Below are 13,561 nucleotides of genomic sequence, written 5' to 3' on the forward strand. Positions count from 1 at the left end.
AATGCTTGGCTTTATTAAATGCTTCTGTTTATCTACTTTAGCTGTGACCGTTGAAGTGACATGTAGAAATTTCAAACTCCTCATGATCACTTCTGGCATTTAAATGTCTCCAACGTCCCCACAGTACACACATTCATTCCAGCGCGGCTTCCTTTCAACAAGTTAAACGATGATTGACAGATGCCCGTGTGAAGTCTGCTTCTTTGGCCAGATCAAAGCCATTGTTGTGCTGCAGTGACTGAGAGGATCAAAAGGCTGGGAGAGGGAGGGTAGGAGGCTGTGCGCAGACCAGAAAGTGAGGCGTATGTGGATCAAAAAAAAGAAAAACTATCGCACGTGCTTGCGATGGGACTATTGCGCACACGCACATCGCGATGGCGATGTTTAAACGATATATCGTTCAGGCTTAAATACAGTACTTATGTACCGTATGTTGAATGTATATATCCATCTTGTGTTTTATCTTTCCATTCCAACAATAATTTACAGAAAAATATGGCATATTTTATCGATAGTTTGAATTGCGAGTAATTACGATTAATTACTTTTTAAGCTGTAATTAACTCGATTAAATTTTTTTATCGTTTGACAGCCCTAGTTTTTTTGTTGTTGTTTGTGAACTTCATTTCCTCACAAACGCATTCGAGGTACCATTTAGCTTAGCAAGGAGAGGTATGAGAGTCATATTTTGAGTGTCCAAGAGCTCGCAAAACTTGAAAAAAGTGCATTTATCAAGGTTCATCAGCCGTCATTGCATTTATCCGTCTGCCGAAACAGCCTGATAGCACAGATATAAGTATACCTGCCACTCTGCTATTGGATGCGTTGTTGACGATAGCGCGGTGGTGCGCCGAAAAGAGAGCAAGGCTCTATTTTTGGCCCCGCCGCTTGCCGCAAATTCATTCAAACTTGCCGTTCCTTCCAAAACGGCCATACACCGCTCACGCTCACTAAGTCCGGATGTGTTCATTAGGGGATCCTAAGAAAATGCAAAATACAAATAATAAAGAAAAACAATAACAAAATAACAGCGGGCTGCCGCTGTCTCTTGCTATCTCGCCATTCTTCCTACTCACTTCCCCCTACGTCACAGCTCCCCAGTCCAATGGTCTCTTAAGGGGGCCGCGCTTAGTTATGGACGCTACATTACACAGTGAATAGGTTGCCGCTGAACTCCTTCACACTAGGCTGCCGCTAGTTTGAAACGGCCTTAAAAAAATCTCATTTGCAAGGCGTGACTGCTTTTATTTTGGTGTGGCAGTGCGCCACAATCTTTTATGTGTAGGGGGAAACCCTGATATTGAAGTCAACTACGACAATTAGTATTAGAGGTTAGCATTCACGGTTAATGTTAGCAAATACCATAAGAAAATAGCATCAACATGAGGTAGGGTGACCCTTTCCATGAGCTCAAATTGGAGGACATACTGTATTTTAAAAAATGATAATAAAATAAATCAGACTTGCGGTGTATTTTTATCAACAAGAAAGTTTTGCAATTTAAAAATCATATTTGTGTAACTAAATAGTAAAAAAATACCAATTGGAGGTGAAACTTTTTTTGAACAAATAGATTTTTAAATAAACTTTATTTAGTTGACACTACCGTGTTTTCAAATTGCTACGTGCCCAAGAGCAAGTCTTGTTTTGAAATGGGTGTCCTGCTAAAATATCCTACACGGTGAAATAATTTGAAAAATACGGTTTGTCATTTGAAAACTTAAACGGACAGTTAGCGATAGAAGCGTGTCACAGACATTTCATGACGACACCTGGGATGTTGTGAAAGAACCACATTAAGTAAAAGAACTTTGGAAATAGCTCAATAAGATGGAGGTCGTAACTGCGGTTGCTTTTATTATGAACGCAATCACGGCAATATTCCCCGTTTCCCCGAACGTCTACACCCAATCCTAATTTGTCAAAATGGATTTCGCTCCTCTCCTGATTTGAGCTCCACCGCCGAATAGCACTTTTTTGATCTTCTCAGGTCAAATTGTTGGCGGACCTTTTGTGAAAATATGAGTGGAGGGCTCAGCGGGGAAATCTGTTTGAAAAATCCACTCCGTCTTTGTTAAAAGTGAACATCCCAACTTTGAAACGCCGTCTTCTCGTGCGCTTCCAGAGTTTCGAGAAGTGCTTCCTGGGCTCCTCGGAGACGGCAGACGCGAACAGAGTCTTTTGCGGCCAGCTGGGAGCCGTCTACGTGTTCGCCGATGCTCTCAATCCGGCGCAGATCTTCGCCATCCATCAGCTCGGGCCGGGCTATAAGGTATGATGACCTTGAGGCCGAATGTATTAGACCGCGTCGTCTTTTAATCTGGGGTGGAAAAAAGCCTCGCTGCTCTGCTGTGGTGTGTGGCGTCACCCCCATCTTGGCTAGAATCATAAATGACCTTCTGCGGAATAACAACATGATACACAGCATCATGAACGGGAAGCTCGAGGGGGAGAGCTGTTATGACTGCCACAGATGCAAAATGATTGTTGGTTTTGCATATTTTTGCCGGTCATGTTCTTTTTTATGAGACAAAAATAATCATTCGTTGTTTATTACTTTTTTTTTTTTTGCTACATGCTGGTTTTAATGTATCACATGGGTGTGTCATGACTCCCATTGTGGTTTTTCATTGTTTTATAAGGAGAAAGTAGACAATAGGGATGGCTGATGGGAGGACAGAAAGGAATGAAGCAGACAGAAGTGGAGAAAAAACAAACCACAACAAGAAATACATTGTCACACGGCAATTAAGGGAATCTGACCTTTTAGCCAGACTGCTGGATCCATGCCAGCCGAACCGCCAGCTCCAGCGACTCGGGCCGGCAGTATCTCGACAATCCGGCCAGAAGGCCAAACTCCGCGCGTTCACCTTAGTCTTAATCCCTTGTACTGACTCCATTTTGAGAGCTGGGAGAAGGCTTCAAAACACAAGTTGACAATTTCTTCAGGTCAACAGTGAAGGAATTCTGCTTCCTAGCCAAGTTGCAGGAATCACGCCAGCCGATGCGGGGACTGCGCCCGCGCGATGTCTATCGTAAGTCGGCCGGAAAGCCAAACACCGTGTGTCCACTCCAGCATTAACCCTTTGTACTGGTTCCATTTTGAACGGTTTAAAGAAGGCTCGAGAACAAGTTGACAATTAATTTGGATCGACAGTGATCAAAACGGCAAACAGAAACACTCAAGGCAAGGTCACCCTATCGTACGTCAATAAGGGTTCCAGAGAAAAATGACAACGCTTAGTTAAACATTCAGTCTTTTGAAGGCTCTCGCGGGACGGGCCGTGGACAGGAAGAAAGGTATGTTTAGGATTATTGTCTGTTTGTGGATTGGACGGGAGGATTCAGGAGTTACTGTTGTCCGGGCAACGAGGGTTGTGGATTTTTGCCACCTCAGCGTCAATGGGGCTCAGTCATGTTATCAGTTGGATATTGGGTGTTCTCCATTGCTCTTCGTGTTAGGACAGACCGTCCTGCCCTTTGTCGTGGACAGTCCGGAACTGGTTGCGTCAATCTTGCTCGTATGACGTATGCAGTGGGCTTCTGTGATAAGAAGGCGTTGTTTATCTCTTATGCCCTAAATTCTGCTTTTTTTCATTAAACTATGACATAAGTGCTATTTATTTTATATTGGGTGTGTTAGAGTAATGCAAACAGCCATACAGTAAATACGAGAAACGACACTATTCCCTGATTGATTATATTAAGTGTGTTGGAGTAATGCAAACAGTTAGACGGTGCCTACGAGAAAAGGTACTATCTCCTTCAACAGCGGTGAAACAGCAAGGCAGACAGCAACAGACCCAGGCAAGGAGGCCGACTCAGGGCCACCATATCACAAGTCAACAAAAGGTTCCTGAGAAAAAATGACATCGATTAGTTAATCATTCAGTCTTTTTGAAGGCTCTCGCGGGAGACGCTGTGGGCAGGAAGAAGGGTGTGTTTGGGCGTTGTTTAGGACTATCTTCTAATGCAGTTTGGGCTGTTTAGTTTGTGTGTCACAGTTGCTGAGTCACCGTTACTGAGGCGACCGGAGTGGGAGATTTTGCCTGCCTCAGCGTCAAAAAGGCGCTTGGAGTCTTATCAGTCGTGTTAGCAGTTAGATATCAGGACGGCGGCGTTCCTTATAGGACAGGACGTCCCGCCATTTGTTCTGGACTGTCCTGAAGAACTGATTGCGGGATTTTGGTGTTGCAGATCTGGGCTTGTAGATGTCTATCACCTGGTTGTCATTAGCCACGTTTACGTGCTGACTTTTATTCATACCGATTCAAATCATTCCGAATGGAAATTTCACAGCAGCTGTTTACATATCACTTCATCTATTCCGATCCAGCGTTTACATACAACTGCCGTCTGACATGCGCAGATTAATCAAAACAAAGCGTCACATTGCAAAACATGGAGATCGATCGTCAGATCAGCTGCTGTTTTAACTTTTCGAGTGGAAACAAAACTTCAGAATGATACGCCGTTCATTTAAAAAGTTGTGTGGGTGCGCTGTGCGTGTGCTTGGAAGCCATGTTGCAAGTGACGTTACTTACGTCACCAAGTGACGTCACCACGTCAGTACGGAGCATGCGCAGAAAGAACGCAACCAGACACCATTCCGCTTCCCTGTTTACATGATATAATTTTACTTCTAATCGGTTTGGGGAAAGGAATATTCCACCCCTGTGAATCGGAATGAAATTCCAATCGGTTTGGGCCTGTTCATTCCGATTGAGGTGTTTATATGGAACACATTTATTCGGTTTGAACAAATATTCCGATTGTAATTGGAATATTTGGCTCCATGTAAACGTGGCAAGTGTCAGTCTTGCTCAGTCAGTTGCATGACGCACCTGTTGGGCTTCCGCTATCAGAATGCGTCATGCATCTCTTATGTCAAATATATTCTGCTTGTTTCCCGTAAGCTATGATATAAATGCTGTTTATTTTATATTTGGTATGTCAGAGTATTTCAAACATTAAATACAAGAAAAGATACCATTCCCTGATTATTTTAAATGTGTGAGAGTGATACAAACAGTCGAATGGTAAACACGAGAAAAGATACTCTTCTGTTCACTATGCTGCTTATGAACACAGCGGTGATTACGTTAGCTAATTACATCTACCCGTGGACTAACAACCGAGTAGAAAGACGACGGAAAGTAAATCGAAAGGATACATGATTAGGCGGGGTGGGGCGTATAAAATTGGCAATGTGAGGTGGAGAAACCACTATAATTAAATCACCTGTAAGTGTGGATATGTTGACACCCTATTCTATGCTTCCTGATCGCTAATACTGGCACCGACAATCTCTCTACTTGAGTGTGTCCAAGGCTAGGTTCATACCGCAGGTCTTTATGGACAAATCTGATTTTTTCGTGTAATTCTGACTCGAGTGAGGCAGTAACTTGACGGTTTGAACGGGAAAAGTCCCATGAAAGTGGTCCCTTTCAAATCCGATCTAGGTCACTTTCATATGTGGTTAAAATCAGATCTGGGCCACATTTTTCCAGAATGTGGCGGCGGTCTGAACTGTACAGTCGCCCAAATCGGAATTCATTCATCAATTACGTCAGCAAAGAGCGAGAGAGACAGGGTGCTACGATAGCGGTGCAGCTGTGAATTTTCGTTAGCACATAGCTTAAATGCAGCTTTTGGGGAAGGAGCGGGCTTGAGTCATAAAGAAAAAAAATAAAAGGGTGAGTGGTCGTTTTTCTTTCTATGCTCCAAATGAGCCATGCTGTATTTCAATATAGTTTACATGGCCGAGAGTCTGGGCAAACTGACGGTATGTGTGTGCGTCATGCACGTACAATGCGTGCAAGCATTCTACCACTGCATATAAACTTTAAATACAAGACTAAATGAACATTAATTATGTCCGTTACCTGTGTCCTCTTTTTGGAAATCAAAAAATGATCACCCTAGAGACGATCAGCCAGCATGTGTAGATGTGTCCTTTGTTTTGATGCTTCTGCGCATGCGGGTCAGTTCGCGCTTGTCGGACTGCGAGTTAGTGCGCATGCGTAATGCTTGGGCTCAGTGGTCATAGACGGGCCCGCCCAAAAAACAGATCTGACAAAAAAATCTGAATTTTGCTTTAAGACCTGCGGTCTGAACCTAACCTAGAAGTGTTGACATCCTATTCTCTGCTGCCTGATCGCTAATCCTGGCACCGACAATCTCTCTACTTGAGTGTGTCTAATGGCACCCAGTCATACGTGAACCCACTCAGACGTATGATAGTCCTGCTGAAAAGTGGCCGACCCAGGACCCTGGCGCATCCCCAGCCAATCGGGGAGGGGTGCAAGCGCTACACCTACTTCCCCTGCATCCCCCCGGGACCAACGGCGGTCCCCAGGACCTTCCGTGCCCCCATCACTCTGCCCTCAAGGAAGGGAGGAGGGGACGTTTAACCACAAACCACGCCCGCTCCCGCCACCATCGCAACCCCCCCCTTACGCGGCACAACGTGGGACGCCCACGGCCCATTGGGCCGGGAGCAGGAGAGGATCCCCACCTGGTGGTGGGAGAACCCCGATAGGCCACCAAAGGGTTGCACAGAGCCCTGACCATCCCACCGACAGCCCAGACGAAGAGGAGGTCCCACCATATAGAAAAATGTGGGACCCACCTAGCATCCTATTAGGCTACGTTCATACTACAGGTCTTAATGCACGAATCCGATTTTTTGTCATATCTGTTTTTTTGGCGTGCCCGTTCAGATTGCCTTTGTCCATTGAGACCATTCAAGTATTACGCATGCGCACTAATTCGCAGTCCGACACGCGCTGAACAAGACGACCCGCATGCGCAGAAGCATCAAAACAAATGACCACACATGTTGGCTGTCATTCCAGGGATTATCATATTTTTCTTGTTAAAAAGAGGATACAAATAACAGACATTTATTATCCACGTTTAGTTTTATTTTCAAAGTTTATATGGACTGATAGAACGCATACACGCACACACATAAGCCTTGACAGAACGCATACACTCACACACATAAGCCTTGACGTGTGTGCGTGAAATGACGTGGGTGCGTCAGTTTGCCCCGACTGGGCAATGTGTTCAATAATGAAATATTGCTCATTCGGCGCACAGAGTTAAAATCGAAAATTGACAGGGTTATCCTTTTCTTCATTTTATTTTTTTATGACTGCACTCAAGCCCGCTTCGTGCTTAAAAGCAGAGTTCAAGCTAGGCGCTAATGCCTGCATCGCTGCCGTCCTTCGTGCCTCTTGCTGTTTGCTGACGTAATTAGTGCATGAATTCCGATTCCGGAGAATGGACAGTACAGACCGTCGCGACAGTCTGGAAAAAATGTGGCCCAGATCGGATTTGAACCACATACGAAAGTGACCCAGATCGGATTTGAAATGGTCCAGTGCTATGCGACTTGTCACGTTCAGACCGTCAAGTTAATGCCTCACTCGAGTCGGAAAAACACGAAAAAATCCGATTCGTGCATTAAGACCTGTAGTATGAACGTAGCCTTACTCTGGCTGCCAGGTCCCCATCTAGCAGCCACTACCCAGCACCGTGATGGGGTTATGTGGGGAGGGGAGGGTAGTGGTGTGTATGCATTAAAATAAGAGAGCTCCGCTGAGAGGGACAACATTTTAATATTTGCGAGTAGGGACGTCCCTATCACACAATTTTGCATGGGAGTCTAATATGGAGGATCTGCCGATACCGAGTCCCGATCCAAATCGACCACTTTTACGGGCTTTCTGAATAACCACCGTCCAATAAATTCCACCTGACTAGTGTATCGGGAGCCCGAGGGTGTTTTTTACATCTTCACCCGCGAAACACTGAGCAAGACTTTCGACGGCCCTCTGTTGCTCGTGTGACTTGAAAGCTCCTCAGTCACAGAGAGATAATATCAAGGGACGTCGTTGGCCGTATTGACACTGACAGCAGCTCGCCGTCATCCGTCATAGGAGCTATTTTTAGCTACGTTTCGCTTCCCGACCGTGCTGTGAAAACAGACAGACGTATGGAGGATCGAAGCTGCAAAAATGAAATAAAGTGAAAACGAACTTAAATATAAAATAAGAAAATTAAAAATGCTTACGAAAATAAATATGGAAATCAATACAAAAATATATGAGTTGAATTCAATATCAATGAAAACTAAAAGTGTTTTGCTCTTTTATATATTTAATTGTCAACATGCAACATACATAAGGACATGTTATCCATATAAGGGGGCGGGCCTATGTGTGCTGAACTGTTCACCTATTGGTTAATGGACATACGATTGCAGCGATTGACTAGCGGATGCCTACCTGTACACAACCGATTAAAAAGTACAGAACACATGCTAATCATCACCAAATCCAACGAGTACTATCCAATGCCAGCTGTTGCATATGAAGATTAGCGTTAGCTGTTACCATTTGAGCGAATAACATAAGCAAATAGCCTCCACTTTAGCGTAGCGCTCGCTATTAGCATCCTCATAACTACCCAATAGACCCTACTCACGTGACGTCACAGCCACGCCCCCGCGCCATGATGTCCGGATACTAGTCATGTTAATGCATTAGCGCTTCGTAAATTCCTCCTATTATGGCGTGTTTTTCTGCTCGTTAACATTAATAATCAAAACGGTGAAGTCGTGTGTGGCGGTCAGTTGCAAAAACAGAGAAGATAGACGGAGAGACTTGAATTTTTACCGTATTCCGAGAGACCCGAAGAGGAGACCGACATTGACTGCTGCAATTCGACGAGAAAACTGGGCTCCAAACGACTACCGCAGATTATGTAGTAGTCATTTTATATCTGGTAAGATGCATTTAATATATATTTAGAGGGTTTTGGGCTGACAACCACAATTAAGATCATTGCTAGGCTAATCGCCGACAACATACACGTATGTATGTAGTCAGAGTGCTATCGCTAAACCATATAAACATTAAAAGCCTTAGCTCCATTGACAAATGACATGAAATACATTAGACTTGACAGTGGATGTTAGCAAGAACAAGAGATTTTGAATTGAAAATTTCGTAACTCACCTTCCGAGCACAAGATTCCTGCCGAATTTTCGTGTACGAGGACCTGTTTCACCCAACCAGCAACGTAGCATTTATAAGCCTCCAAGCTCTTAAAGTTTTTCAAACTTTCGTGAGAATAGGCTGATTTTGTGTGGACAAGATAGTTGTAAATATCAGGAAATCAGATGTCAGGCGAAGCCAGCGGGTCGAAAAACATCGATTTAGGCATCAAATACGGATCTGGCGAATGGATAAACTGAAGCTTTTCCACGTAACGCCTTTTATGCAACGGATCCAATGAGTTTACAGCGTCAGATAACACCGGGGCTTCCATGAATTGCTCTATAACTTGCTCGACTAATTGAAAACAATGAGAATAGGTCTGAAAAAGAGGTACAATATGGCGGCTGGAAACAGCGACACGCCCATTTTGTGACGTAGGTGAGTAGGGTCTATAGGCCAAGACTTCAACACTAGGCACACATAGAACCGTGCCTTCATTTCCTTCTGTATGTTGTATGCTGACTAAGAAATAAACGGGAGAAAAGCACTTTTATTTATGAATTCATATTACATTGAATTTATTTTTGTATTTATTTCTACATTTGTATGTAATTTTCATTAAGTTATTTCATATTTTTGTATTTATATTATTTTTTGTTTTTGACTTTGATTCAGTTATGTATTTATTTCCATATTTATTTGTAGCCTTATTTCTGTATTTTTAGTCCTTTTAATTTCATCCATTCATCCATCCATCTATCCATCCGTTTGCCCATCGGTCCATCCATCTGGCTATCCAGCTGTCTGTCAGTACATCCATTCATTCATCCATCCATCCGTCTATCCGTCCATCAGTTCAGCCGTCAATCCGTCCGTCCGTCCATTCATCCAGCTGTCCATCCGTCCAGCCTTCCGTCCGTCCATCATTCATCCGTCCATCCAGCCATCTATCTGCCTATCCGTCAATCCATCATGCAGCCTTCCATCCGTCTATCTTTCCATCAATCAATTCACCCGTCTATCCGTCCGTCCATCCATCTATCCATCCATCTTGCCGTCGATCTGTCTATCCGTCCATCCATCATTTAGCCGTTTGCCCATCCGTCCATCCATCTGGCTATCCAGCTGTCTGTCAGTACATCCATCCATCCATCCATCCATCCATCCATCCATCCATCCATCCATCCATCCATCCATCCATCCATCCATCCATCCATCCATCCATCCATCCATCCATCCATCCATCCATCCATCCATCCATCCATCCATCCATCCATCCATCCATCCATCCATCAGTTCAGCCGTCTATCCAGCCGTCAATCCGTAGGTCGGTCCGTCCGTCCGTCCATCCATCCAGCTGTCTATCCGTCCAGCCGTCCGTCCGTCCGTCCGTCCGTCCATCATTCATCCGTCCATCCAGCCATCTATCTGTCTATCCGTCAATCCATCGTGCAGCCTTCCATCCTTTCATCGGTCCATCCGTCCATCCATCTTAAGGTCTATCCAGCCGTCTCTTTCCATCAATTCACCCGTCTATCCGTCCGTCCATCCATCTATCCATCCATCTTGCCGTCGATCTGTCTATCCGTCCATCCATCATTTAGCCGTTTATCCATCCATCCATCATCCAGCTGTCCGTCCGTCTGTCGATCTGTCTATCCGCCTATCTATCTATCTATCCGTCCGTCCGTCTGTTTATCCCCGTCTGTCTGTCCATCCATCCGACTGTCTATCTATCCATCATTAATTTTGGCAGGTTTGGTCCTCTATTGAGACATCCAGACAACAGAATATTTCCACACGTTCTAAAAACAGCTGAATATTCTTTTTCTTTATGTCTAATGGCTTGTTTCGTCTTTTTGAGATAATGGGATGTTGAAGCCCCAAAACACTGAGGTAGTGTTTTGTTAGCGTGAGCGATACTGCTATGGATAGTCAAAACAATTAAGCCATTACATTACAGATCCTCCGGTGACGCACTCCAGAGCTATTTCCGTCCAACCGCTGGAGTCCGGCAGATCGGAATGGATGTCTGATTGTTTCACGAGGTTTACATGTATATAAATGGGCCAAATGTAATTGCTAGTGTGAAAATGGAAATGCTATTTATTTTTGCGGAGGAGTGAAATGAATATTGTGCCTATAAATCTGTTTGATTGACTCATTGGTGTATTTTTCTCGAACCCTCTTCATTTCCCTTTTCCACCTGAGGAATCAGCTGTTTCATCGGAATAATCACATAACACGCTTCTATATCCCTTTGATTTACTTTTAATTGTGGAGGTTTTTTTTACCCCTCATCCATCCTCTTGTTTTCCCTTTAACATCCAAGCAATCAGGGCGCCCCGAAGGCAGTCATCGGATATTGTGCTTGTATATTACGTCGAATGCCATCAACGGAACTAAAACGGTGCTCGGCAAGAATTAGAGCTTAATTAGTTCGTCGGTACAACGGCTGCAAGACTTTAACGGAACACAATCACCAGTATTGAAGCGCAATAAACACGGTCTTCCGGTCCGCTGATAAAAAAAGCATCATAATAACTACAGTGCTCATCTGCTGTGATGAAGATGGAATAGAAAGCAATACGCGTCACATCGTGTAGTCTCTCTCATCCTTCAAAACATTTCGACTCGCAACGACGGACCGCACCGTGATGCCGTCCCTCTGTGAAAATAATGATCTCATAAGCTGTGGCTGCAAAACACCCAGCGGCATAAAAGCGCTCAGTCCATTGGCCACACAGTCATAGAAAAAGCAAAAAAAAAAAAGTCCCCGGAGTGCATTGGGCCATTTTCTGTCTTGTTGCCAGAGGCTATCGCACACGTTACCGACAGGGCTAGAAATTCTACGTCAGTATATGGACTTACTGAACTTCAGTTTAAATTGGCTGCCATTGACGGCGCGACATATCTGATCCTGCCTGAATTGAAAGCACGTATCTTTGACGGATAGACTCTAGTGATAAAGTGGGTGTGGCGTCAAAGTTCAATGACCATTTTGAGTGTTGGCGGTGAAAACAAGCAACAGTACCCACCCATTTTTCTCCATTTTCATCGTCTGACGTTCGATGAGTCGTTAACACAAAAGTCAAATTTTACGTCGGATGTCGAAAAGATCGTGTGTCGAAGCGATCATATGCCGAAGTACCACGGTACAATACTTTTGGACTTTTTAGATTGTTATTTTGTAGGCGTACTTAAAGTGTTAATTCCGATTTACGTGGAAATTCGGGTTACGCCACCAGCGTAGGAACGGAACTCGTCTTAACCCGGGGATTACCTGAAAACACCTGTTTTACGTTCACATCTGTAGAAATTCCACCATTTAAGCATTTACAGTACGAGAATTTTCAATATAAAAAGCTCTTTCGTGACAGCCGCCATGTTGGATTATATAATACCGTAACTTTTGCTTGAAATATTAACAAAAACTGCCTGTTTTTTTGCTTTTAACCAAGAATCTAGAGTGTTTTACGTTCATATGTATATAAATTCCGCGATATAAGCATTTATTTTCAAGAATTTTCAACTTGAAAAGCTTTGTTTTGTGACGGCCACCATGTTGGATCATATAATACCGTAACCTTTGCTTGATATATTAATGAAAACTGCCTGTTTTTTTGCTTTTAACCATGAATCTGGACTGTTTTACGTTCGTATGTATAGAAATTCCGCGATATAAGCATTTATTTACAAGAATTTTCAACTTAAAAAGCTCTTTGTTTTGTGTCTGCCGCCATGTTGGATTTTGTATCTCTACACATGACATTTATGATGCCATTTCAGGCAAAAACTATGTTAAATATTGCTATTGATCCTGAAAGTATAGGTGATTATCTCTGCATTGTTTTGTCATTTTTGTGCATCGAGTTTAAAATCTGAGAATTTTATAGCCATTTTAAGTTTTATTGTACTTATATAAAAAATAATCAGGATTTTATTATGGAACATAAATGAATTTTTTGATGCAGCTCCTCATTGAGACTCATATATGCCTAAGGGAGGTGCCTGATGTGGTTTTAGGTTGCTAGTAGCTTTGGTTTTGAAAATATTTGAATGTTTTTTTTGTTTGTTTTTTTAAACCCTTAGATGCATAAGTGGGCCAAAAATGACCCGGTGAGGTTGTTTTCTTGAAATATCTTCGGAATGAAAAATTTTTATCAATTCATATTTCAGGTATTCCCCAAAAAACATGTTCTTGATATAATGTCATTCAAATTTTGGATGAACTTTTTATACATTTGAAGAAATGGTCATTTTTGTATTACTACCCTAAACTTCCACAAGTGGGTCAAAAATGACCCACATGCATTTTCTATGGAATCCAATGGGAATCTTTCGTTCTTATCAACTTTGGCAGTCAGGAATAAATTTACCGTGGACCACACAGACCAGGTATGTAAAAAGTAACATTCCTTAAGAAGATCATTTTACACAGCAAGAGCTGATAGGTGTACTGTAAGTATTATATCCATATACAGTGCCTTGCAAAAGTATTCGGCCCCCTTGAATCTTGCAACCTTTCGCCACATTTCAGGCTTCAAACATAA

General features: G+C 43.2%; 1 protein-coding gene across 1 annotated transcript in view; it reads left to right on the forward strand.

Moving 5' to 3' along the window:
• Positions 1-13,561, forward strand: part of LOC130917406 (neurobeachin-like) — a 572,897-nt gene that overhangs the window by 122,612 nt on the left and 436,724 nt on the right. The window contains exon 8 of the mRNA XM_057838766.1: positions 2,126-2,272. Within this exon, the coding sequence (XP_057694749.1) occupies positions 2,126-2,272 (147 nt within the window). The remainder of the gene's footprint in view (positions 1-2,125; positions 2,273-13,561) is intronic.

The sequence above is a fragment of the Corythoichthys intestinalis genome, chromosome 6, assembly GCF_030265065.1.
Source record: "Corythoichthys intestinalis isolate RoL2023-P3 chromosome 6, ASM3026506v1, whole genome shotgun sequence".
Classification (NCBI taxonomy): Eukaryota; Metazoa; Chordata; class Actinopteri; order Syngnathiformes; family Syngnathidae; genus Corythoichthys; species Corythoichthys intestinalis.